We start from the raw sequence: 22,487 nt of genomic DNA, 5'->3' as shown, positions 1-22,487 counted from the left end.
TCTTCATCGGATGACATACGAGGAGAGATTGAAGAATCTAAATATGTACATCCTGGAGGAAAGGAGGAGCAGGGGTGATATAATTCAGACTTTCAGATACTTGAAAAACTTTAATGATCCAAAGACAACGACAAACCTCAAAAAATCAGCAGAAATCAGAGGTCACGAGCTGAGGCTCCAGGGAGGAAGACTAAGAACCAATGGCAGGAAGTATTTCTTCACGGAAAGGGTGGTGGATGCTTGGAATGCCCTTCCGGAGGAAGTGGTAAAGTCCAAAACTGTGAAAGACTTCAAAGGGGCGTGGGATAAAACTGTGGATCCATCAAGTCTAGAGGGCGTGAATAAAGTGGAGGCAGCAAAACACTGCACGGAGCGGCAGTAGCCACAGAGGCATTCAAACACTGCACGGAGCGGCAGTAGCCACAGAGGCATTCACGGAGTGGGATGCCAGTGGCCAGTGGTTGGTGTTCCACCTTCAGGCAGCAAAACACTGCACGGAGCGGCAGTAGCCACAGAGGCATTCACGGAGTGGGATGCCAGTGGCCAGTGGTTGGTGTTCCACCTTCAGGCAGCAAAACACTGCACGGAGCGGCAGTAGCCACAGCGGCATTCAAACACTGCACGGAGCGGCAGTAGCCACAGAGGCATTCAAACACTGCACGGAGCGGCAGTAGCCACAGAGGCATTCACGGAGTGGGATGCCAGTGGCCAGTGGTTGGTGTTCCACCTTCAGGCAGCAAAACACTGCACGGAGCGGCAGTAGCCACAGCGGCATTCAAACACTGCACGGAGCGGCAGTAGCCACAGAGGCATTCAAACACTGCACGGAGCGGCAGTAGCCACAGAGGCATTCAAACACTGCACTGAGAGGCAGTAGCCACAGCGGCATTCAAACACTGCACGGAGCGGCAGTAGCCACAGAGGCATTCACGGAGTGGGATGCCAGTGGCCAGTAGTTATTGTTCCACCTTCACAGAGCGGAAGGATGGAGGGCTGCTATCTCCAAAAAAAAAATAAAAAAAACAAACAAAAAATAATAACAGGGCTGGGTAAGAGTATGGGGCAAGGGGGTGGCCTGCTTGTTACAGCAGTTGCTACCCCTAATTGAGCTGGATGTCACTTGGATGCAGATACAGAGCTGCTCTCTAAATTAGTGGTGGGGTGGAGGGGAATTAGGGCTGGAGGGTACTGGAAGCCAATAGTAACAGGTGGGAGAGAGAAAAAGGGAAATAAAAATGGATAAAGTGCGTAGCTTGCTGGGCAGACTGGATGGGCCGTTTGGTCTTCTTCTGCCGTCATTTCTATGTTTCTATGTTTCTATAGTACTTGGAGAGTCTAATCTGTAGCAGATTTATTCTCTTGGTTTTATTTAACAAAGAAGTTTACAGTGGATGTGGTGTTTCTTCTAGTTGGAGCTGGTTTTAGCATTCTCTACACTGCTGCACATCATGTTTGCATCTCAGCTGAGAAAGCTTCCTCCCTATCCTGGGTTTCTTCTCTCGTAAAAGAGACAGCTTGAGGTGGACGCCATTCCATTCCTTGGATTCCACCAGTGTTTACCTTGTCTCCCTGGTTATCTTCTCCCAGACTCCTCTGATATCTATTCATTAATCCTTTCAGCTCCAAATAAGGTTGACAGTGGGTGAGAATCAGGAACAGAGAAAGCGTTAAATCATTTTTTTTAATGTACTTTGTATACATCCCCCACTGAGCTTGTCCTAGGAAGAGTTAGTGCAGGACACTCATTCTGGGCAGAGTAGCTGAGTTCAATTTTCAACTTGGGAGGAAGTACTAATAGCATCATTTTTCCATCATTGGAGACATCCAGATAGAGGCAATGTAAACTGAACTAGCAAGCTCCTCCGTGGAAGCGGGTAAAAAGGGGACATGCTAGCACCTCTGGGTGTCACTGATCTATGATTCCGTGCTTTTGGGACCTGAGCTATATCAGATAATCAGATGTGGTCAACCTTCCATGTCCTCAGTGTGCCAGGGAGGCTGACTCTACTGGCCCTGGCAGAGCATCCTCTCCCCCTCTTACTATCACTAGATTCTTCCAACGAGGGGAACTTATATATATTGGACTCCATATTTATATTGTACATTTGTATATAATTAACCCCCTCTATCTCTCTTTATTTCTTACAATCCCAGTTCATTAGCCCTTGTTAATTGTAACTGCTTTTTTTCATCACGATTTATTATGTTTTTTGGTTGTATTCTTCGCACCCCTGTTTTCTGTAAACCGACATGATGTGAACGAGTTCATGAATGCCGGTATAAAAAAACCTTAAATAAATAAATAAAAATAAATAATAACAAAAGTAAACGACAGCAGCAAAAACCAAAATGGCCGCCCATTCTGCCCAACAAATCTTTAGGGCTGTAATTATCGATACATACAGGTTACCCTCTTGCCTTCCATTTAGAACTGTAACTGCTGTACTGTGCAGGTTCCCCCCTTATCTTCTGCTTAGCATTGTAAATGCTGCTCCATGCAGGTTACCCCCTCCCCTTCTGTTTAGGATTGAAACTGCCGCTCCGTGCATGTTACCCCCTCACCATCTGTCTAGGATTGTAATTCCTGCTCCCTGCAAGTTACCCCCTCACCATCTGTTTAGGGTTGTAACTGCCGCTCCATGCAGGTTACCCCTCATCTTCTGTTTACGATTGTAACTGCTGCTCCATGCAGGTTACCCCCTCACCTTCTGCTTAGGATTGTAACTGCTGCTTTGTGCAGGTTACCCCCTCACCTTATGTTTAGGATTGTAACTGCTGCTCTAGGCAGGTTACCCTCTTGCCTTTCATTTAGATCTGTAACTGCTGCTGCATGCAGGTTACCCCCTCATATTCTGTTTAGGGTTGTAACTGCTGCCCCATGCAGGTTACCCCCTTACCTTCTGTTTAGTGTTGAAACTGCCGCTCCATGTAGGTTACCCCCTCGCCTTCTGTTTAGGATTGTAACTGTCGCTCCATGCAGGTTACCCCCTTACCATCTGTTTAGGATTGTAACTGCTGCTCTATGCAGGTTACCCCCTCGCCTTCTGTTTATGATTGTAACTGCCACTCCATGCAGGTTACCCCCTCACCTTCTGTTTAGAATTGTAACTGCCATTTCATTCAGGTTATCCCTCACCATCTTTTTAGGATTGTATCTGCTGCTTCATGCAGGTTAGCCCCCATCTTCTGTTTAGGATTGTAACTGCTGCTCCATGCAGGTTACCCCCTCATATTCTGTTTAGGATTGTAACTGCCGCTCCACGCAGGTTACCCCCTCGCCTTCTGTTTATGATTGTAACTGCCACTCCATGCAGGTTACCCCCTCGCCTTCTGTTTAGGGTTGTAACTGTCGCTCCATGCAGGTTACCCCCTCACCTTCTGTTTAGGGTTGTAACTGTCGCTCCATGCAGGTTACCCCCTCGCCTTCTGTTTAGGATTGTAACTGCTGCTCCATGCAGGTTACCCCCTTACCATCTGTTTAGGATTGTAACTGCTGCTCTATGCAGGTTACCCCCTCGCCTTCTGTTTAGGATTGTAACTGCCACTCCATGCAGGTTACCCCCTCACCTTCTGTTTAGGGTTGTAACTGTCGCTCCATGCAGGTTACCCCCTCGCCTTCTGTTTAGGATTGTAACTGCTGCTCCATGCAGGTTACCCCCTTACCATCTGTTTAGGATTGTAACTGCTGCTCTATGCAGGTTACCCCCTCGCCTTCTGTTTATGATTGTAACTGCCACTCCATGCAGGTTACCCCCTCACCTTCTGTTTAGAATTGTAACTGCCATTTCATTCAGGTTATCCCTCACCATCTTTTTAGGATTGTATCTGCTGCTTCATGCAGGTTAGCCCCCATCTTCTGTTTAGGATTGTAACTGCTGCTCCATGCAGGTTACCCCCTCATATTCTGTTTAGGATTATAACTGCCGCTCCACGCAGGTTACCCCCTCACCTTCTGTTTAGGATTATAACTGCCGCTCCATGCAGGTTACCCCTCACCTTCTGTTTAGGATTATAACTGCCGCTCCATGCAGGTTACCCCCTCACCTTCTGTTTAGGATTATAACTGCCGCTCCACGCAGGTTACCCCCTCACCTTCTGTTTAGGATTATAACTGCCGCTCCATGCAGGTTACCCCTCACCTTCTGTTTCGGATTGTAACTGCTGCTCCATGCAGGTTACCCCTTCGCCTACTGTTTATGGTTGTAACTGCTGCTCTATGCAGGTTACCCCCTCGCCTACTGTTTAGGGTTGTAACTGCTGCTCCATGCAGGTTACCCCCTTGCCTTCTATTTAGGATTGTAACTAGTTTTTAGTTTATTAGATTTTATATACCGTCGTATCGGAATGTCCATCATGACGGTTTACAATAACAAGAAATAAAATTCAAAAGATTGTCAATAAGACCACAATAGTAAAAAATACATAGTTCTAAAATTAAGATAGTTAAAATTAGCACAAGTTAACTAAAATGTAAAAGAAAGTTAATTAAAAGCAGTAAAAGTATAGACAACTTCTTAAAAACAATAAATTAAGGTCCTTAGTTAGAATCTGCATAAGCACAGCTAAAGAGCCATGTTTTAATTTTTTTATATCTGCTTGTAATCTAATTTCTGCTGCAGCATATTCCAGAGTTTGGGGTCTGCTATTGGTACTGCTCGCTCTCGCACCTGACTCAGGTGTGCTGACTTCACTGAGGGAATTGTTAGTAGACCCTTGTTTGCCGATCTGAGATTCTTTTGGGGAACATGTAGTCGAATGGCTGTGTTTAACCATTCGGTTGTTCACCATAAATTATTTTATACATAATTCGGTCTGTTTTATATTGGGAACAATAGTTAACTGGGAGCCAATGTAATGAGAGACTGGAAAATTGGGCATCCAAATGGCAGATGAAATTTAATGTGGATAAGTGCAAGGTGATGCATATAGGGAAAAATAACCCATGCTATAATTACACAATGTTGGGTTCCATATTAGGTGCTACAACCCAAGAAAGAGATCTAGGTGTCATAGTGGATAACACATTGAAATCGTCGGTTCAGTGTGCTGCGGCAGTCAAAAAAGCAAACAGAATGTTGGGAATTATTAGAAAGGGAATGGTGAATAAAACGGAAAATGTCATAATGCCTCTCTATCGCTCCATGGTGAGACCGCACCTTGAATACTGTGTACAGTTCTGGTCGCCGCATCTCAAAAAAGATATAATTGCGATGGAGAAGGTACAGAGAAGGGCTACCAAAATGATAAGGGGAATGGAACAGCTCCCCTATGAGGAAAGACTAAAGAGGTTAGGACTTTTCAGCTTGGAGAAGAGACGACTGAGGGGGGATATGATAGAGGTGTTTAAAATCACGAGAGGTCTAGAACGGGTAGATGTGAATCGGTTATTTACTCTTTCGGATAATAGAAAGACTAGGGGGCACTCCATGAAGTTAGCATGGGGCACATTTAAAACTAATCGGAGAAAGTTCTTTTATACTCAACGCACAATTAAACTCTGGAATTTGTTGCCAGAGGATGTGGTTAGTGCAGTTAGTATAGCTGTGTTTATAAAGGATTGGATAAATTCTTGGAGGAGAAGTCCATTACCTGCTATTAAGTTCACTTAGAGAATAGCCACTGCCATTAGCAATGGTAACACGGAATAGACTTAGTTTTTGGGTACTTGCCAGGTTCCTTTGGCCTGGATTGGCCACTGTTGGAAACAGGATGCTGGGCTTGATGGACCCTTGATCTGACCCAGTATGGCATTTTCTTATATTTTCTTATGATCGCTCTTTTTGCTTCCTGTCAAAATTCTAGCGGCTGCATTCTGTAATACCTGTAGAGATTGGATAGTGGAAAGTGGGAGTCCCAGTAGCAGTGCGTTACAGTAATCGATACTGGAAAAAAATTAGCGATTGCAGTACTGTTCTGAAGTTGTTTATTTCAAGTAATGGTTTTAACCTTTGTAGAGTAATGAGTTTATGGCAGCTTTCCCTCAGTTTGGTAGATATATATTTTTTAAAACTAAGGTCTATCTCTAAAGTTATACCAAGATCTCGCACAAAGACTGTCGGTTTTATCTTTACATTATTCTTGAAAACCAGAGGAGGAATTTCTTCATTTCTATATATTCACTCTAATAATATTACTTCAGTTTTTTCCATGTTTAAAGCTAATTTCATGTGTGAGAAGAGTTGCTTTAATGCCTTTAGATAAATTTCAATTATGTTAAAAGTCTTATCGAATGTATCTTCAATCGGGACAAGGAATTGGATGTCACCCGTGTAGATATCAAAATTCAAGCCTAGTCCTATGAGCAAATGGCATACTGGCAATAGATATACATTAAACAAGGTAGGAGATAGGGCAGACCCTTGTGGGATCCCTGTTTCGAGGGAGATCTTATCGGAGGTCACATTTTTCATCTTTACTTGGAAAGATCGATTACTGAGAAAGGACAAAAACCATTTAAGTACGGTGCTCCTAACTCCTATTTCACTCAATCGGCTACATAATATGCTGTGATCTACTGTGTCGAAGGCTGCGGATAAGTCTAAAAGTACCAGGAAATAACTTTGCCCGCTATCAAACACAGTGTCTACCAGTGCAATCAATAGTGTTTCAGTATTGAAATGCTTTCTGAAGCCAAACTGATTTGGAAATAGGATATTATTAGCTTCCAGGTAGTAAGAGAGTTAGTTTTGCAATCAACAACTCAGTGGCTAATGATATGAAGTCTGCGAAACAATGCGACAAGGTGATAGCAAAAGCCAGAAGAATGCTGGGATGCATAGAGAGAGGAATATCGAGTAAGAAAAGGGAAGTGATTATCCCCTTGTACAGGTCCTTGGTGAGGCCTCACCTGGAACATAAGAACATAAGAAATTGCCATGCTGGGTCAGACCAAGGGTCCATCAAGCCCAGCATCCTGTCTCCAACAGAGGCCAAACTAGGCCACAAGAACCTGGCAATTACCCAAACACCTAGAAGATCCCGTGCTACTGATGCACTGATGCAATTAATAGCAGTGGCTATTCCCTAAGTAAACTTGATTAATAGCAGTTAATGGACTTCTCTTCCAAGAACTTATCCAAACCTTTTTTGAACCCAGCTATACTAACTGCACTAACCACATCCTCTGGCAACAAATTCCAGAGTACTGTGTTCAGTTCTGGAGACCGTATCTACAAAGAGACAAGGACAAGATGGAAGCGGTACAGAGAAGGGCGACCAGGAAGGTGGAGGGTCTTCATAGGATGACATACAAGGAGAGATTGAAGAATCTAAATATGTACTCCCTGGAGGAAAGGAGGAGCAGGGGTGATATGATTCAGACTTTCAGATACTTGAAAAACTTTAATGATCCATAGACAACGACAAACCTTTTCTGTCAGAAAAAAATCAGCAGAACCAGAGGGCACGAGCTGAGGCTCCAGGGAGGAAGACTAAGAACCAATGTCAGGAAGTATTTCTTCACGGAAAGGGTGGTGGATGCCTGGAATGCCCTTCCGGAGGAAGTGGTAAAGTCCAAAACTGTGAAGGACTTCAAAGGGGCATGGGATAAACACTGTGGATCCATCAAGTCTAGAGGGCGTGAATAAAGTGGAGACATTCAAACACTGCACGGAGCGGCAGTTGCCACTGAGGCATTCAAACACTGCACGGAGCGGCAGTAGCCACAGAGGCATTCACGGAGCAGGATGCCAGTGGCCAGTAGTTAGTGTTCCACCTTCACGGAGCGGAAGGATGGAGGGCTGCCATCTGCAAAAAAAAAATAAAAAAAACAAAAAATAATAACAGGGGTGGGTAAGAGTATGGGGTAAGGGTGTGGCCTGCTTGTTACAGCAGTTGCTACCTCTAATTGAGCTGGACGTTCACTTGGATGCAGATACGGTGCTGCTCTCTAAATTGGGTGGTGGGGTGGAGGGGAATTAGGGCTGGAGGGTACTGGAAGCCAATAGTAACAGGTGGGAGAGAGAAAAAGGGAAAAAATGGATAAAGTGCGTAGCTTGCTGGGCAGACTGGATGGGCCGTTTGGTCTTCTTCTGCCGACATTTCTATGTTTCTATGTAACAGTAGATTAGAGATAGGCCTATAGTTATTTAGGCGCATATGGTCAAGGTTTGTTTTTTTAGAATTGGTTTTATTGCACATTTAAGCACTTTGGGTACCTGCCCTTCAGCTAAGGATAGGTTAATTATTGAGGTGAGAGTCGGGGCAATGACATAGCAATAGTCTTGAGCGAGAAGATGGGGATGGCATCAATTGGGTGGCATGCTGGGTTTAAGTTTTTTATCAGGGGTTCAATCTCTAAAGGTGAGGTTGTTTCAAATGTACTCCAGGTATTCCCTTCTTTAGGTTTCATTTTTATTTCTTGATTTGATACCGGAGAGATACTAGAGATTAGGGTCTTAACTTTGTTTTTAAAGAAATAGGCTATTTCATTACATTTATCTTCGGGTAACGCACTAAACACTTGAGTTCTCGGCTTAGTTAGATTTTTTACAATAGTAAAAAGTGTTCTAGGATTGTGGCAAAATCTTTGAATTTTATTTTTGAAATATTGCTTTTTAGCAGCGTCTATGCTTTTTTTTATAAGCACAGTATGTCCCTAAAGCTTGTGATTTACTGCTCTTCAGTTTATCAATCAGGGCTACCACATCTTCTAGGTTCCCTGTGATTTGGTTCAGTCCATCTGAATCATTACCCATTAAAACCTTCTCCGGAATGGGAATCTCCCCAACATCCACTGAAGCAAAGAAATAATTTAATCTTTCCGCAATAGCCTTATCTTCTCCAAGTTGCCATCGACCCTGTTCCGTGTATTACGTTAAGCTCATTGTAAACCGATATGATGCATCTATGATTACTGGTATATAAAAGCTGTTAAATAAATAAGTGCCCGTTTAACCCCTCGATCATCTAATGGTCCAACTTGACTCCTTCATAGGCTTTCTGCTTTGGATATATTTTAAAAAGTTTTTACTGTGAGTTTTTGCCTCTGCAGCCAATTTCTTTTCAAATTCTCTCTTAGCCTGTCTTATCAATGTCTTACATTTAACTTGCCAACGTTTATGCATTATCCTATTTTCTTCTGTTGGATCCTTCTTCCAATTTTTGAATGAAGATCTTTTGGCTAAAATAGCTTCTTTCACCTCCCCTTTTAACCATGCCAGTAATCGTTTTGCCTTCCTTCCAGCTTTCTTAATGTGTGGAATCCATCTGGATTGCGCTTCTAGGATGGTATTTTTTTAACAATGACCACGCCTCTTGCACACTTTTTACCTTTGTAGCTGCTCCTTTCAGTTTTTTTCTAACTATTTTTCTCATTTTATCAAAGTTTCCCTTTTGAAAGTTTAGCACTAAAGCTGTGGATTTGCTTTCTTTCCCCCTTCCAGGACTGACCTGGAGTGAGCCTATCACATTAACCTGCGTAGGGTGGGGATGTTTTCAGTGTCCTCATTGCCAGCAGAGTCAGAAGGGAATGCCAATAGTAGCAGGGTGCAGCGTAGCAGGCCTATCAAGGCTTAGAGGGGTGCGGTCCTGTAAGTCAAGCAAGTGCCTGTCCCAGAGGAAGCCCCCACTGGAATTGTCTAAGAGGGGCCCAACATAGCTGTCACAGTTGTTCCAAGTGAAACCATGAATTCCTTAGGAGCTGAGCACGTTAACACCATAGAGTCTGCAGTGATGGAGGAAGGAGACAGATAATCGCTATGAGGATGAGCCACCCTGTGAAGGTTGCTAAACTCAGATAGGTTGTGAGAAGGATCTAGGCATCTGCCAATGTTCCCTCAAATTTTTGAAACATTGCGTCCTCATAAATTTTCATTCTGTGGAACTTTTGATAAGCCAAGATTACATTTTTACACTACAAGCAAGTATAATGCAAATAATATTGGGATTTCCTGAGCATGCTATGTTTTGCTGTGTGTCTGCCCATTTCTTCAGTATTAAGTCAAGGAGACTGATGCAGCTACTCTTCAGTTCATGGATCTGCAGGTTCCTGTTCACCTCAGAGGGGGGTGACTAGACTCTAAACCCACAACTATGACTCTTGCAAGTGGTACATGTGAGCACCAACGACATAGGAAAATGTGGAAGGGAGGTTCTGAAAGCCAAATTTAGGCTCTTAAAAAGCTGAAATCCAGAACCTCCAGGGTAGCATTCTCTGAAATGCTCCCTGTTCCACGTGCAGGTCACCAGAGGCAGGCAGAGCTCGGGAGTGTCAATGCGTGGATGAGACGATGGTGCAAGGAAGAGGGATTCAGTTTTGTTAGGAACTGGGGAACCTTTTGGGGAAGGGGGAGTCTCTTCCAAAGGGATGGGCTCCACCTTAACGAGGGTGGAACCAGACTGCTGGCGCTAACCTTTAAAAAGGAGATAGAGCAGCTTTTAAACTAGAACAAAGGGGAAAGCCGACAGTCGCTCAGCAGCGCATGGTTCGGAGAGAGGTATCTTTAAAGGATACTAATGATGCATTAGAATTAGGGCATCCCGACAGTGAGGTTCCAATAATAAGAAAAGTAGTCCAAGTGCCTGTAACTAAAAACTCACCTGAGCTAAAAAATTCTAACTTATCCCTATCAATTAAAAAGCAGAATGAAAATATAAACAAAAAACTCATTTTGAAATGTTTGTATGCTAATGCCAGAAGTCTAAGAAGTAAGATGGGAGAATTAGAAGGTATAGCAGTGAATGATGAGATTGACATAATTGGCATCTCAGAGACATGGTGGAAGGAGGACAACCAATGGGACAGTGCTATACCGGGGTACTAATTATATCGCAATGACAGAGAGGAGCACCCGGGAGGAGGTGTGGCGCTTTATGTCCGGGATGGCATAGAGTCCAACAGAATAAAGATCCTGCATGAGACTCTATGGGTAGAAATCCCTTGTGTGTCGGGGAAGACTCTAGTGATAGGAGTATACTACCGTCCACCTGGCCAAGATGGTGAGACGGACAGTGAAATGCTAAGAGAAATTAGGGAAGCTAACCAAACTGGTAGTGCGGTAATAATGGGAGACTTCAATTACCCCAATATTGACAGGGTAAATGTATCATCAGGACACGCTAGAGAGATAAAGTTCCTGGATGGAATAAATGATAGCTTTATGGAGCAATTGGTTCAGGAACCAACGAGAGAGGGAGCAATTTTAGACCTAATTCCCAGTGGAGCACAGGATTTGGTGGAAGAAGTAATGGTGGTGGGGTCACTTGGCAAATGTGAGAGCTTGTGTGTGTGTGTGTGTGTGTGTTTGAGTGTATGTGTGTGTGTGGGACAGTGAAGAAGGTGCTTGTGTATGTGTGGATGGGAGAGCATGTTCTGGAAACCCTTATATCATGTGTTTAGTATACACAAATTGGAAGCCTATGTGTACTTATAGCCAGACAGAGGAGAGATGATTCACTAAGGTATAATCCAGTTAGTATACTGGGTTTTATATCATTTGTTCAGCATACACATTATAGAAGCCTGTGTGTACTTTTAGCCAGATAGAGAGGGCTGATTCACTAAAAGGTTTGATCCAATTAGTGTACCAGGTGTTATATCATGTTTTTAGTATACACATTATGGACATTTGTGTGTACTTTTAGCCTGATAAAGAGGGCTTATTCACTGAAAGGTATAATCCAGTTAGTATATCGGGTGTTATATCATGTGTTTACCATGCATATTATGGAATTAATTATATCATGTGTTTAGTATACACGTTATGGGAACCTGTGTGACTTTTAGCCAGATAGAGGAGGGCTGATTCACTGAAAGGGATAATTCATGGTATTATATCATGTGTTTAGTATATACAATATGGAAGCCTGTATGTACTTTTAACCAGATAGAGGAGGACTGATTTACTAAAGAGCATAATCCATTTAGTAAATCAGTTGTTATATCATGTGTTTAATATACAAATTATTGAAGCCATTATATCATATGTTTAATATACATGTTCTGGAAGCCCTTATATAATGTGTTTAGTATACACATTATTGAAGCCTATGTGTACTTTTAACTAGATAGAGGAGAATTGATTTAATAAAGAGCATAATCCATTTAGTAAACCAGGCGTTATATCATGTGTTTAATATACACGTTACAGAATCCAATGTGTACTTTTAGCCAGATAGAGGATGGCTGATTTACTGCAGGGCATTAGATCATGTGTTTGCTGTACATGTTATAGAAGCCGTTATATCATGAGATCGATATTCAAAGCTGGCTGGATATGTACCTTAGTTGGATATTACTTACCAGACTAAGTTACAAAGGATATTCAGTGGCACATTTATGCCACTGAAAGTCAGTTTACAAACCGCTACTTAGCCGGAGAAGTTATATCTGGCTAAGCTAAAATTGCTTATTTTCAGGAATAATTTACCTGCATGCTATCCGGTTAAGGCTAAATATCACTACTTAGCTGGGTAAATATCACTACTTAGCTGGGTAAGTTATCCAGCTATGTAGCACCACCCTTATCCGCCCACTGCCTGCCCACTATCTAGCCAGCTAAGAGATAGCTGAATAAGTGACTTATCTGGCTATTAGCAGCCGCTGAACGTAACTGGAACATGATTTTAATATACGTGTTCTGGAAGCCGTTATATCATGTGTTTAGTATAGCGAAGGGCTGATTTACTCATGTAAATGGAATTGAAAATTGTCCTCCATATGACCTATAAGAAAAGGGTGAGGAAGGGGTTTTCTTTATCCTGTCGTAGAGAAAACAGAAGGTTGACTTGCTAGCACATCACTATAGAAAAGGTTGTTATAAAGAGGACGCTAAGCAGCTTTTCTGCTTCTCACTGGGGAGAGGAGAAGAATTAGGTTGGATAATAAGAAGAACCTTTCTACTGCACAGCTTGGCACATTTGACCCAGGGAGATGGCAGAGTGCAGAGCAGATAAACTTTTATGTCGGATGGGCTTGCTACTGTGGATTCTACTTGAGATGAGAATGGATTAAATGAATTATTGAGGCCTAGCCCTCTCATTTCATGATTCTTTAATTATTAGTATGAAATGTTGGATGTCCTAGTGAAAATGCAGGCAACCACATAGCTTGGATTTGTCTGGCAGGCTGAAGTCACAGCTGGGTCTGCTTGATGGGCAGCAATTCTGAAGGTAACCAGAAGTCCTAAGGGAAACTCCGGTGCCGACATAGCCAGGTCGGTCAGGCATGCTAGGAGGGGATCTAGGAGGCCAAATGTTCGGGCAACAACTGACATGGGAAAGGAGGTGTTGGAAGAAATTAAGCTCATCTTCCCAGGATGAGGAAGATAAAAAAAGCCTGTCCTGGAATGGGACCAAGATCTTTCAGACAGAGCCAGCTCTAGGGCAAAATGTGCCCTGAGCAAAAATTGTGGATCCCCACACATACCTGCTGGCACCCCCTCCCTTGGTCTCTTTTTGGCTGTGGCGAGGTGGGTGATGCTGGCAGTACCCTGGAAACTCCCCAGCTCACGATGCCCAAAATCTGGCCCTGCTTGCAGATGGGTCACATTGTGGGGCAAGTAGCTGAATTGTACCCTTAGCAGTGTGGACAGAATAATTGGACAGATTAGAAGGCTCATTTACTATTTGAATGGGAAGCGCACCATAATGCAGGAAGAAGAGATGGTAAGAGACAACCTTCAAACTCCCCTCGGAGTTTCCAAATGTATGGGTTACCTCCACTGCCCCCCCGGGAACGCCCCTTCTCCCCTGAGGAAGATTGGGCAGTTTTCAGAAGCCTGTTTTTGTGCCCACTCACATAAAACCTTTTGAAAATATCCACCCAGAATGGCTAGGACAAGATAGCACTTTACGTATTTTGTGTTGTTTTATGTATTGTTTTAGCATGTTGTTTTAGTGTGATGATTTATGTTGTAATTCTCCTAAAGCACTTGTTTGTAAAGGCAAGTAAGAAATGCAATAAATGAATTTAAATGTGATGCTAAGGAAACAATGAAATCACATTGTTATATGCTTGAATTAGCAGAATCTGAAATGGCACAACCGTTTCATGAACCTTCATACAAAGCACATGTCAGAGCCTGGCCTCTGATCCCGGAGTCTGGCGATTTTCACACACTTGTGATGTTCAGCGTCTTGCACTTTTTCTTTCCCCCAGGTGCTCGAGAATAGCAAGTCCAGAAGTGCAGGGATGTGTGAGGGGGATGAGGTGGTGGCTATCAACGGCAAGCCTTGTGCAGACCTCATGCAGTCGGAGATCATCACACTGATAGAAAGAACAGCTGATACACTCCAGATGCTAATCAAGAGGTATAAAGTCCTATCAGTACTCCAGAAACATTCTTGTATCATGTATGTGTGGCCCTCATGATGCATTTTTTTTATATTTGAATAGACAAAATTCCTATGTGCTGAAAACATGACCTACTGGGCTTGGTCAACTGCACTCTGAACTTTTGGAAGAGTGCATACTGCACACTTACAAAATCAATGTATATTCACATGCAATGTACTCTCACATGCACTGTACATACTCAGATTCAAAGTGCACACTCTCACATACAGTGTACTCTCATACAGTGTACATGCACTGAACATACTCAAAATCAAAGTGCACACTCTCACATGCACTGTACATACTCAGATTCAAAGTGCACACTCACATGCAGTGTACTCTCATATACACTGTACATACTCAGATTCAAAGTGCACTCTCACATGCAGTGTACTCTCACATGCACTGTACATACTCAGATTCAGTGCACAATCTCACATACAGTGTACTCTCACATGCACTATACATACTCAAATTCAAAGTGCACACTCACATGCACTGTACATACTCAGATTCAAAGTGCACACTCACATGCAGTGTACTCTCATATACACTGTACATACTCAGATTCAAAGTGCACTCTCACATGCAGTGTACTCTCACATGCACTGTACATACTCAGATTCAAAGTGCACACTCACCTGCAGTGTACTCTCATATACACTGTACATACTCAGATTCAAAGTGCACACTCACATGCAGTGTACTCTCACATGCACTGTACATACTCAGATTCAAAGTGCACACTCTCACATGCAGTGTACTCTCACATACACTGTACATACTCAGATTCAAAGTACACACTCACATGCAGTGCACTCTCACATACACTGTACATACTCAGATTCAAAGTGCACACTCACATGCAGTGTACTCTCAAATACACTGTACCTACTCAGCTTCAAAGTGCACATTCTCACATGCAGTGCACTCTCACATACACTGTACCTACTCATTCAAAGTGCACATTCTCACATGCAGTGCACTCTCACATACACTGTACCTACTCAGATTCAAAGTGCACACTCTCACATGCAGTGTACTCTCACATACACTGTACATACTTAGATTCAAAGTGCACACTCACATGCAGTGTACTCTCACATACACTGTACATACTCAGATTCAAAGTGCACACTCACATGCAGTGCACTCACACATGCACTGTACATACTCAGATTCAAAGTGCACACTCACATGCAGTGTACTCTCATATACACTGTACATACTCAGATTCAAAGTGCACTCCCATATGCAGTGAACTCTCACATGCACTGTACATACTCAGATTCAAAGTGCACACTCACATGCAGTGTACTCTCACATACACTGTACATACTCAGATTCAAAGTGCACATTCTCACATGCAGTGCATTCTCACATACACTGTACCTACTCAGATTCAAAGTGCACATTCTCACATGCAGTGCACTCTCACATACACTGTACCTACTCAGATTCAAAATGCACACTCTCACATGCAGTGTACTCTCACATACACTGTACATACTTAGATTCAAAGTGCACACTCACATGCAGTGTACTCTCATATACACTGTACATACTCAGATTCAAAGTGCACACTCACATGCAGTGTACTCTCACATGTACTGTACATACTCAGATTCAAAGTGCACTCTCACATGCAGTGTACTCTCACATACACTGTACCTACTCAGATTCAAAGTGCACACTCACATGCAGTGTACTCTCACATACACTGCACATACTGTAGAATAGTGAACTGCATATATCATGCACACATGTAGCTATAGCACTATGAAGCACTATGATCACTGAACTTACCAGAGAATCATCCAGCACGGATGACATCATTCCTGGAAGGATGGAACTAACTGTGTTTATTCTAACTGATAAAGAAGAGGCCTGTGGCCTATAGTAAGAGCATGCCAATGTACACATGCTAAAATATATATTGATTATACTCAGATTCAAAGTGCACACTCTCACATGCAGTGCACTCTCACATACACTGTACATACTCAGCTTCAAAGTGCACACTCACATGCAGTGCACTCTCACATACACTGTACATACTCAGATTCAAAGTGCACACTCACATGCAGTGCACTCTCACATACACTGTACATACTCAGCTTCAAAGTGCACACTCACATGCAGTGCACTCTCACATACACTGTACATACTCAGATTCAAAGTGCACATTCTCACATGCTGTGCACTCTCACATACACTGTACCTACTCAGATTCAAAGTGCACATTCTCACATGCAGTGCACTCTCACATACACTGTACATACTCAGATTCAAAGTGCACACTCTCACATGCAGTGTACTCTCACATACACTGTACATACTCAGATTCAAAGTGCACATTCTCACATGCAGTGCACTCTCACATACACTGTACCTACTCAGATTCAAAGTGCACATTCTCACATGCAGTGCACTCTGACGTGCACTGCAAACTCTCTCATGCACAGGTCACATTCACATGCATAGTGCAGCATGCTCTGCTAATTGGTGTGTTTCTCTCTTTTACCCTCTCCCTCTCTTCCTCATGCGATTTAATTGATACTTGAAAAATGCTGACACAATATTACACTTTTGTAAATATGTAATTTCTAATAAAACTGAGGACCTTTTTCAGTCCGTCTAATTCTGTAATCTGGATAGCAGCTGAATATGGAGCTCATTATTTCCCTTTCCTTTCCTTCCTCTTATTTTCTTTCTCTCTTTCCCTGCTTCTCCTCTTAATTTTCTCTCTCCCTCTCTCTCTTCTTTACTTTCTCTCTTTTCTTCCTCTTTTAGATTAAATCCAGGAAACCTTGTTGGCCTGACAGTTTGTACACGTGTTGCCGAAGTGGCACATAAAGTGCTAAAATAAAACGACAGCAGTCCATATTGAGCCGGGGAACAGGCAAGTTACCTGGGTAAAGCGAAACCCATCTGGATAAGGCAACACGTTGGCCAGACAAAGTTTAGCCAGGCCATGGGGGCAAATATGCAAATCTCGGCTTTTGTCTGCGAAGCTCCTTTTGAATGTTGAGCTCACAGAGTAAAGAAGGACAACTCGCACTGTCCTTGGTCAGGGTTGTCTCTGCTGTTTCTCTCCCTCTGTTTTGTTCTTCCCTGCCTTTTCTCTCTAGAAAGATACACAGGGGCTGCACAGAGAGGATCCTTGCGTGTGAAGAAGTGAGGAAATAAAGTGGGCAGACGAGAGCTCATCTGCCATCAGATTCCAGGCTCCTCCTTCCCTCCTTTTTTTTCTCTGCCCCCTCTTCTTCCCTTTCTCTTTCCAACCGTGTAGCCCTGCCGAGCAGATACAATAAAATATAAGAGGAGCTGGCGCCCTGCATCCTACAAGGAAATGTTTATGAATGCGTGCAGTTCAGCCAGCCTTAAGCAGATGAGGCATGATCCTGATTCCACTTTGTGAGGGAAGCCAGTCGCACTCAGCAGAGAAAGTAAATTGCTCTCTCCTGACCTTTCCATATCCACTGCGCAGATGTCATACATTGTTTCCTACTAGAGAGAAATTGTTTAATGCACTGAGACTGTCATGAGGTTACAAATGTGAGGGCCGTGGTGGTATCTGCATTAAAGGCACTGGTTTACTCCACTCAGCTCTTGCTACTATTTCTGGCTCCTTCTTTGCCATTTGATCCAGTCGAGCTTGGATGTAAGGTATCAGAGATGGGCCGGCTCGATGACTCCAGGGGCAGCACTGCTGCACGGGAGATCTGGCTTTCATTCCTGGACCCAGCTTTTTTTACTGTGGGCCTGCAGGGGCAGCGATCACAGCCCCTGAGATGGAGCAGAGAGGGTGAGAGATGTGCAAACAATTTCCTGTCAGACTCGAACCAGTCGAAAAAAAAAAAACTGTTGAATTCCCCCTGGCTAATCTAGGTGCTGTTCAAAGGAAATCCAAAAACTCTGCTCATATTATCAGAAGATCTGAAAGTGGATCTGACGACTTTGTAGAACCTGATTGGGTTTAATTTTATTTTCCTTCAGACAGGGTTTTGTTGAATAACTTCACCAAACTTCAGTGGTATTTCAGGTTTGTTATACCATTGAGTGAACCTATTTTGGAGAAGTTTGAACACCTCTAGGAGGGATTCTCAGGCATTGCTTAACAGCGACATCTACTGGCTGAAGAATGCACATGGCTCTGGAAAGCACTGCGGGCCAAGTATCCTCCGCTAGGAGGATATCACTGTGATGGCCAGGCCACACCGCAGGGAAGAGAGGGACAGATAAATGGAGGTGCATGGTGCCATTGGCCTCACTCAGGGCTGGAAGCCGAAAGGAGAAGGAGAAAACTTCTGGGACAAAAACAAAATTTCTCACAGGACAAGCAGGATGTTAGTCCTCACATATGGGTGACATCATCAGGATGGAGCCCAATCACGGGAAAACTTCTGTCAAAGTTTCCAGAACTTTGACTGGCCCCTACTGGACATGCCCAGCAAGGCACTAACCCTGCAGCCAGCAGGGGGTCCCCCTTCAGTCTTCTTTTTTTCGCGCAGCAGTAGCCTCGCGGTTTAGGAGCTCTGAAGAGATTCCTGACAGGAATTTTCCTCACGGAGTTAATTAAAATTAAATTGCCCCACAGGGGTCCCTCCTCTAACTATTCTCAGGCTGCGGTACTCCGGTAAGTTTTTCACCGTTTTTCGTCGATTACCGTCGAGTTTGGCCCTCGCGACCTACTGGCCGTCGACTGTACCGTGGCTTGATTTTTCTATGGCCATGGCGTCGGGGTTTCGTTGGTGCCTGGACTGTACTCACACCATGTCTATCACAGACCCTCATGGAGTCTGTGTAATGTGTTTAGGTCGTGAGCATGATGTCCTGACTTGCACCAAATGTGCCCTCATGACACCAAAAGTTCGCAAAGCCAGAATGGAGATGGGACTCCTTTTCCGTGCTCACACCCCGACGCCGTGCATCACATCAACGTCATCGGAACCGGCACCGTCGAAGTCGCACCAGCATCGACAACCTTCCGGTGACCGCCCGCCATCGACGTCTTCACGGCCATCGACTCCCGTTTCTCCCCCTCAAGATCGAGGGGATTGTAGGGAGAAACATCACCATCGGCATCGTAAGTCTCGGACCGTCGAGGGAGCGAAATCATCGACCTCGCCACCGTCCGAGCCACCATCGAAGAAGCCCCATCCAGGAATGGCACAGACCATTCCTGCGACCGGGTCACCGAGGCCACCCTCACCCGATCGGGGTTTGGGAGTTGCGATTCCGCCTGTAAAGGTGGTCCCTCCGACTGTGCCTCAGCCTCCCTCTTCCGTCACGGAGCTGGAGCTGATTGCCCCAGGTCTCCGGGAAGAACTGGACCGGCTGGTCCAGGAGGCCATTGACAAAGCGATGCAACGACTCCAGCTTCCTCTGGCACCGACACCGGCACCGAGAGTGGGAACCGGTCACCGACCCGATTCCAGCAGCGCTGGCACCGCTGCTATCCCGGATGGAGGCGCTCATGACCGCCCTTCCGCCGGTAATTCCTGGGTCTCCGATGGCTCCGGTGCACTCCCCAATGACAGCTTCATCGGGAGGAGAAACACCGTTCCGCATTCCTCCTTTGGGGGTATTGCCTCAGCCATCGATGCCATGTCGTCCCTCGCCACCGATTCATTCATCGGGGGCGATACGCACATCGGCGCCATTGATGCTTTCCATGCCGGCACCGATAATCCCCAGGCCATCCACGGTGCCCCCGGTGATTCCTTCGATTTTCTTGGAGCCTCAGCAGGGCCCTTCGGGTACCCAACCCCCTTCTCGTCCTACAGGTCAGCCTGCTGATCCTTATGACACCTGGGGTGATGATGCTTCCACCTCCCTCTCCTACTGAAAGTAGAAATCGTTCTCCTCCAGAGGACCTTTCTTTCATTAATTTTGTGAAGGAAATGTCGGAATTGGTCCCTTTTCAGCTTCAGACGGAGCAAGATGATAGGCACCAGATGATGGAGCTTCTCCAGTTCCTGGATGCCCCTAAAGTGATCACTTCTATTCCCGTTCATCAAGTTCTTCCTGACCTCCTCAAAAAGAACTGGGAAAACCCTGGATCCATTGCCCCAGTACACAGAAAGGCTGACACTACCTATCTAGTACAGTCAGCCCCTGGCTTTCAAAAATCTCAGCTTGACCACCACTCAGTTGTGGTAGAATCAGCTCAAAAGAAAGCAAAAAGGACGAAGCCTCACTCCTTTACCCCTCCTGTTAAGGAACACAAGTTCCTAGACAATATCGGTCGACGAGTGTTCCAAGGGGCCATGCTCATCTCCAGAATTGCTTCTTACCAGCTGTACATGACCCAATACAACAGGGTCATTTTCAAGCAAATACAGGACTTCTCTGAAACCCTGCCTGACCAATTCCAAGAACAGCTTCAAATCCTTGACAACAAGGGCTTTGAGGCAGGAAAGCATGAGATAAGAACAGCTTACGATATCTTCGACACCTCCACTAGAGTGTCTGCAACTGCCATTTCAGCAAGACACTGGGCCTGGCTCAAGTCTTCTGACCTTCACCCAGAAATACAAGACAGGCTTTCTGACCTGCCCTGTATAGAAGATAATCTGTTCGGTGAACAGATTCAGCAAATAGTGGCTGAGTTAAAGGACCATCATGAGACCCTCAAACAGCTCTCATCGATACCTTCTGACTTCCCCTCTAGACAGCCCTTCAAGAAGGACTCAAAGAAGTCATTCTTCCGCCCAAGGAAGTACTATCCTCCACCAGCAAGGTCCCGAATTACGAGGCCCTATCAAAAATCTCAGCCTCGCCAGCCCCGGAAACAAAAGCCATAAGCAGCTCCCCAGCCGGGGCCTCCTTCAGGTTTTTGACTTTCCCTTGGAGAGCAGCAGCCTGATTCCTATGCCAAGCATACCAGTGGGAGGTCGATTGTGCCACTTTCACGGCATATGGCAATCAATCACAACTGACCAATGGGTGCTAGCAATCATTGCTCAGGGTTACCACCTAAACTTTCTCGCTCTTCCACCGGACTCACCATCTCTACAAGCGTGGAGAGTAACTGACCACTCTGTCCTTCTGGAGCAGGAGGTTCCCTTCTTCTCCAGTTAAGAGCAATAGAACCCGTCCCTCTTTCGCAACAAGGCCTAGGGTTCTATTCCCGGTACTTTTTGATCCCCAAAAAATCCGGGGGCCTTCGTCCAATTCTGGACCTACGTGCCCTCAACAAGTACCTCCAGCAGGAAAAGTTCAAGATGGTAACCTTGGGCTCGCTTCTACCTCTTCTACAAAGAGGAGGCTGGCTCTGCTCTCTGGACCTCCAGGACGCATACACCCACATTGCGATATCTCCAGCTCATCGCAAGTACCTCAGGTTTTTAGTAGGCCCAAAGCACTATCAATACCGAGTGCTTCCGCATCGGCACCACGAGTCTTTACCAAATGTCTCGTAGTTGTCGCAGCCTTTCTCAGGAAAGAAGGTGTTCACGTCTACCCCTATTTAGACGACTGGTTAATCAGGGCCCCAAACCAGCAAGCCGCTCTATTGTCCCTGGATTTGACCTTACACACTCTAATTTCTCTAGGCTTTCTCGTCAATTACGAGAAATCCTATTTAGTCCCATCTCAAACCTTGTTGTTTATTGGGGCAGACTTGGACATCTTGCAGGCAAAAGCCTTTCTACCTCAACAACGAGTGCAAACACTTGTGTCCCTCGCTCACCAGTTGCAGTCTCAACATACAGCAACAGCTCGGCAATTCCGTGTCCTTCTCAGACACATGGCGTCCTCAATCCATCTCACACCAATGGCCCACCTGGCCATGAGGCTCATGCATTGGACTCTGAGGTCACAATGGATTCAAGCGACTCAGCCTCTGTCATCCATTGTCCACATCACCGACGCACTCTGTCTGTCTCTCGCCTGGTAGAAAGATCAGAACAATCTCCTCCAGGGACTGCCTTTTCACCTACCAGATACTCAACTCATTCTCACCACCGACGCTTCCAACCTCGGGTGGGGAGCTCATGTGAACGATCTACAGACACAAGAATCTTGGTCTCCAGAGGAAGCCAAACACCAGATAAATTTCCTGGAGCTTCGAGCAAGGCGATATGCTCTCAGAGCTTTTCAGGAACGCCTGTCAAATCACGTCATCCTGATTCAGATGGACAACCAGGTGGCCATGTGGTACATCAACAAGCAGGGAGGCACAGGCTCCTTCCTTCTGTGTCAGGAA

General features: G+C 44.8%; 1 protein-coding gene across 4 annotated transcripts in view; it reads left to right on the top strand.

Annotated features, from left to right (window-relative positions):
* SYNPO2 (synaptopodin 2) overlaps positions 1-22,487 on the top strand; it is a 456,083-nt gene that overhangs the window by 316,110 nt on the left and 117,486 nt on the right. For 2 of the 4 annotated variants that reach the window (XM_029609362.1, XM_029611766.1), the window contains exon 2: positions 14,099-14,250. In XM_029609362.1, the coding sequence (XP_029465222.1) occupies positions 14,099-14,250 (152 nt within the window). Of the gene's footprint in view, positions 1-14,098; positions 14,251-22,487 lie in introns of those variants that run through there. The other 2 variants (XM_029610896.1, XM_029610213.1) reach the window with 1 other exon arrangement.

Source organism: Rhinatrema bivittatum, chromosome 1, assembly GCF_901001135.1.
Source record: "Rhinatrema bivittatum chromosome 1, aRhiBiv1.1, whole genome shotgun sequence".
NCBI classification, from domain to species: domain Eukaryota; kingdom Metazoa; phylum Chordata; class Amphibia; order Gymnophiona; family Rhinatrematidae; genus Rhinatrema; species Rhinatrema bivittatum.
The sequence above is the reverse complement of the archived record's forward strand: the minus strand, read 5'-3'. Positions and strand labels throughout refer to the sequence as shown.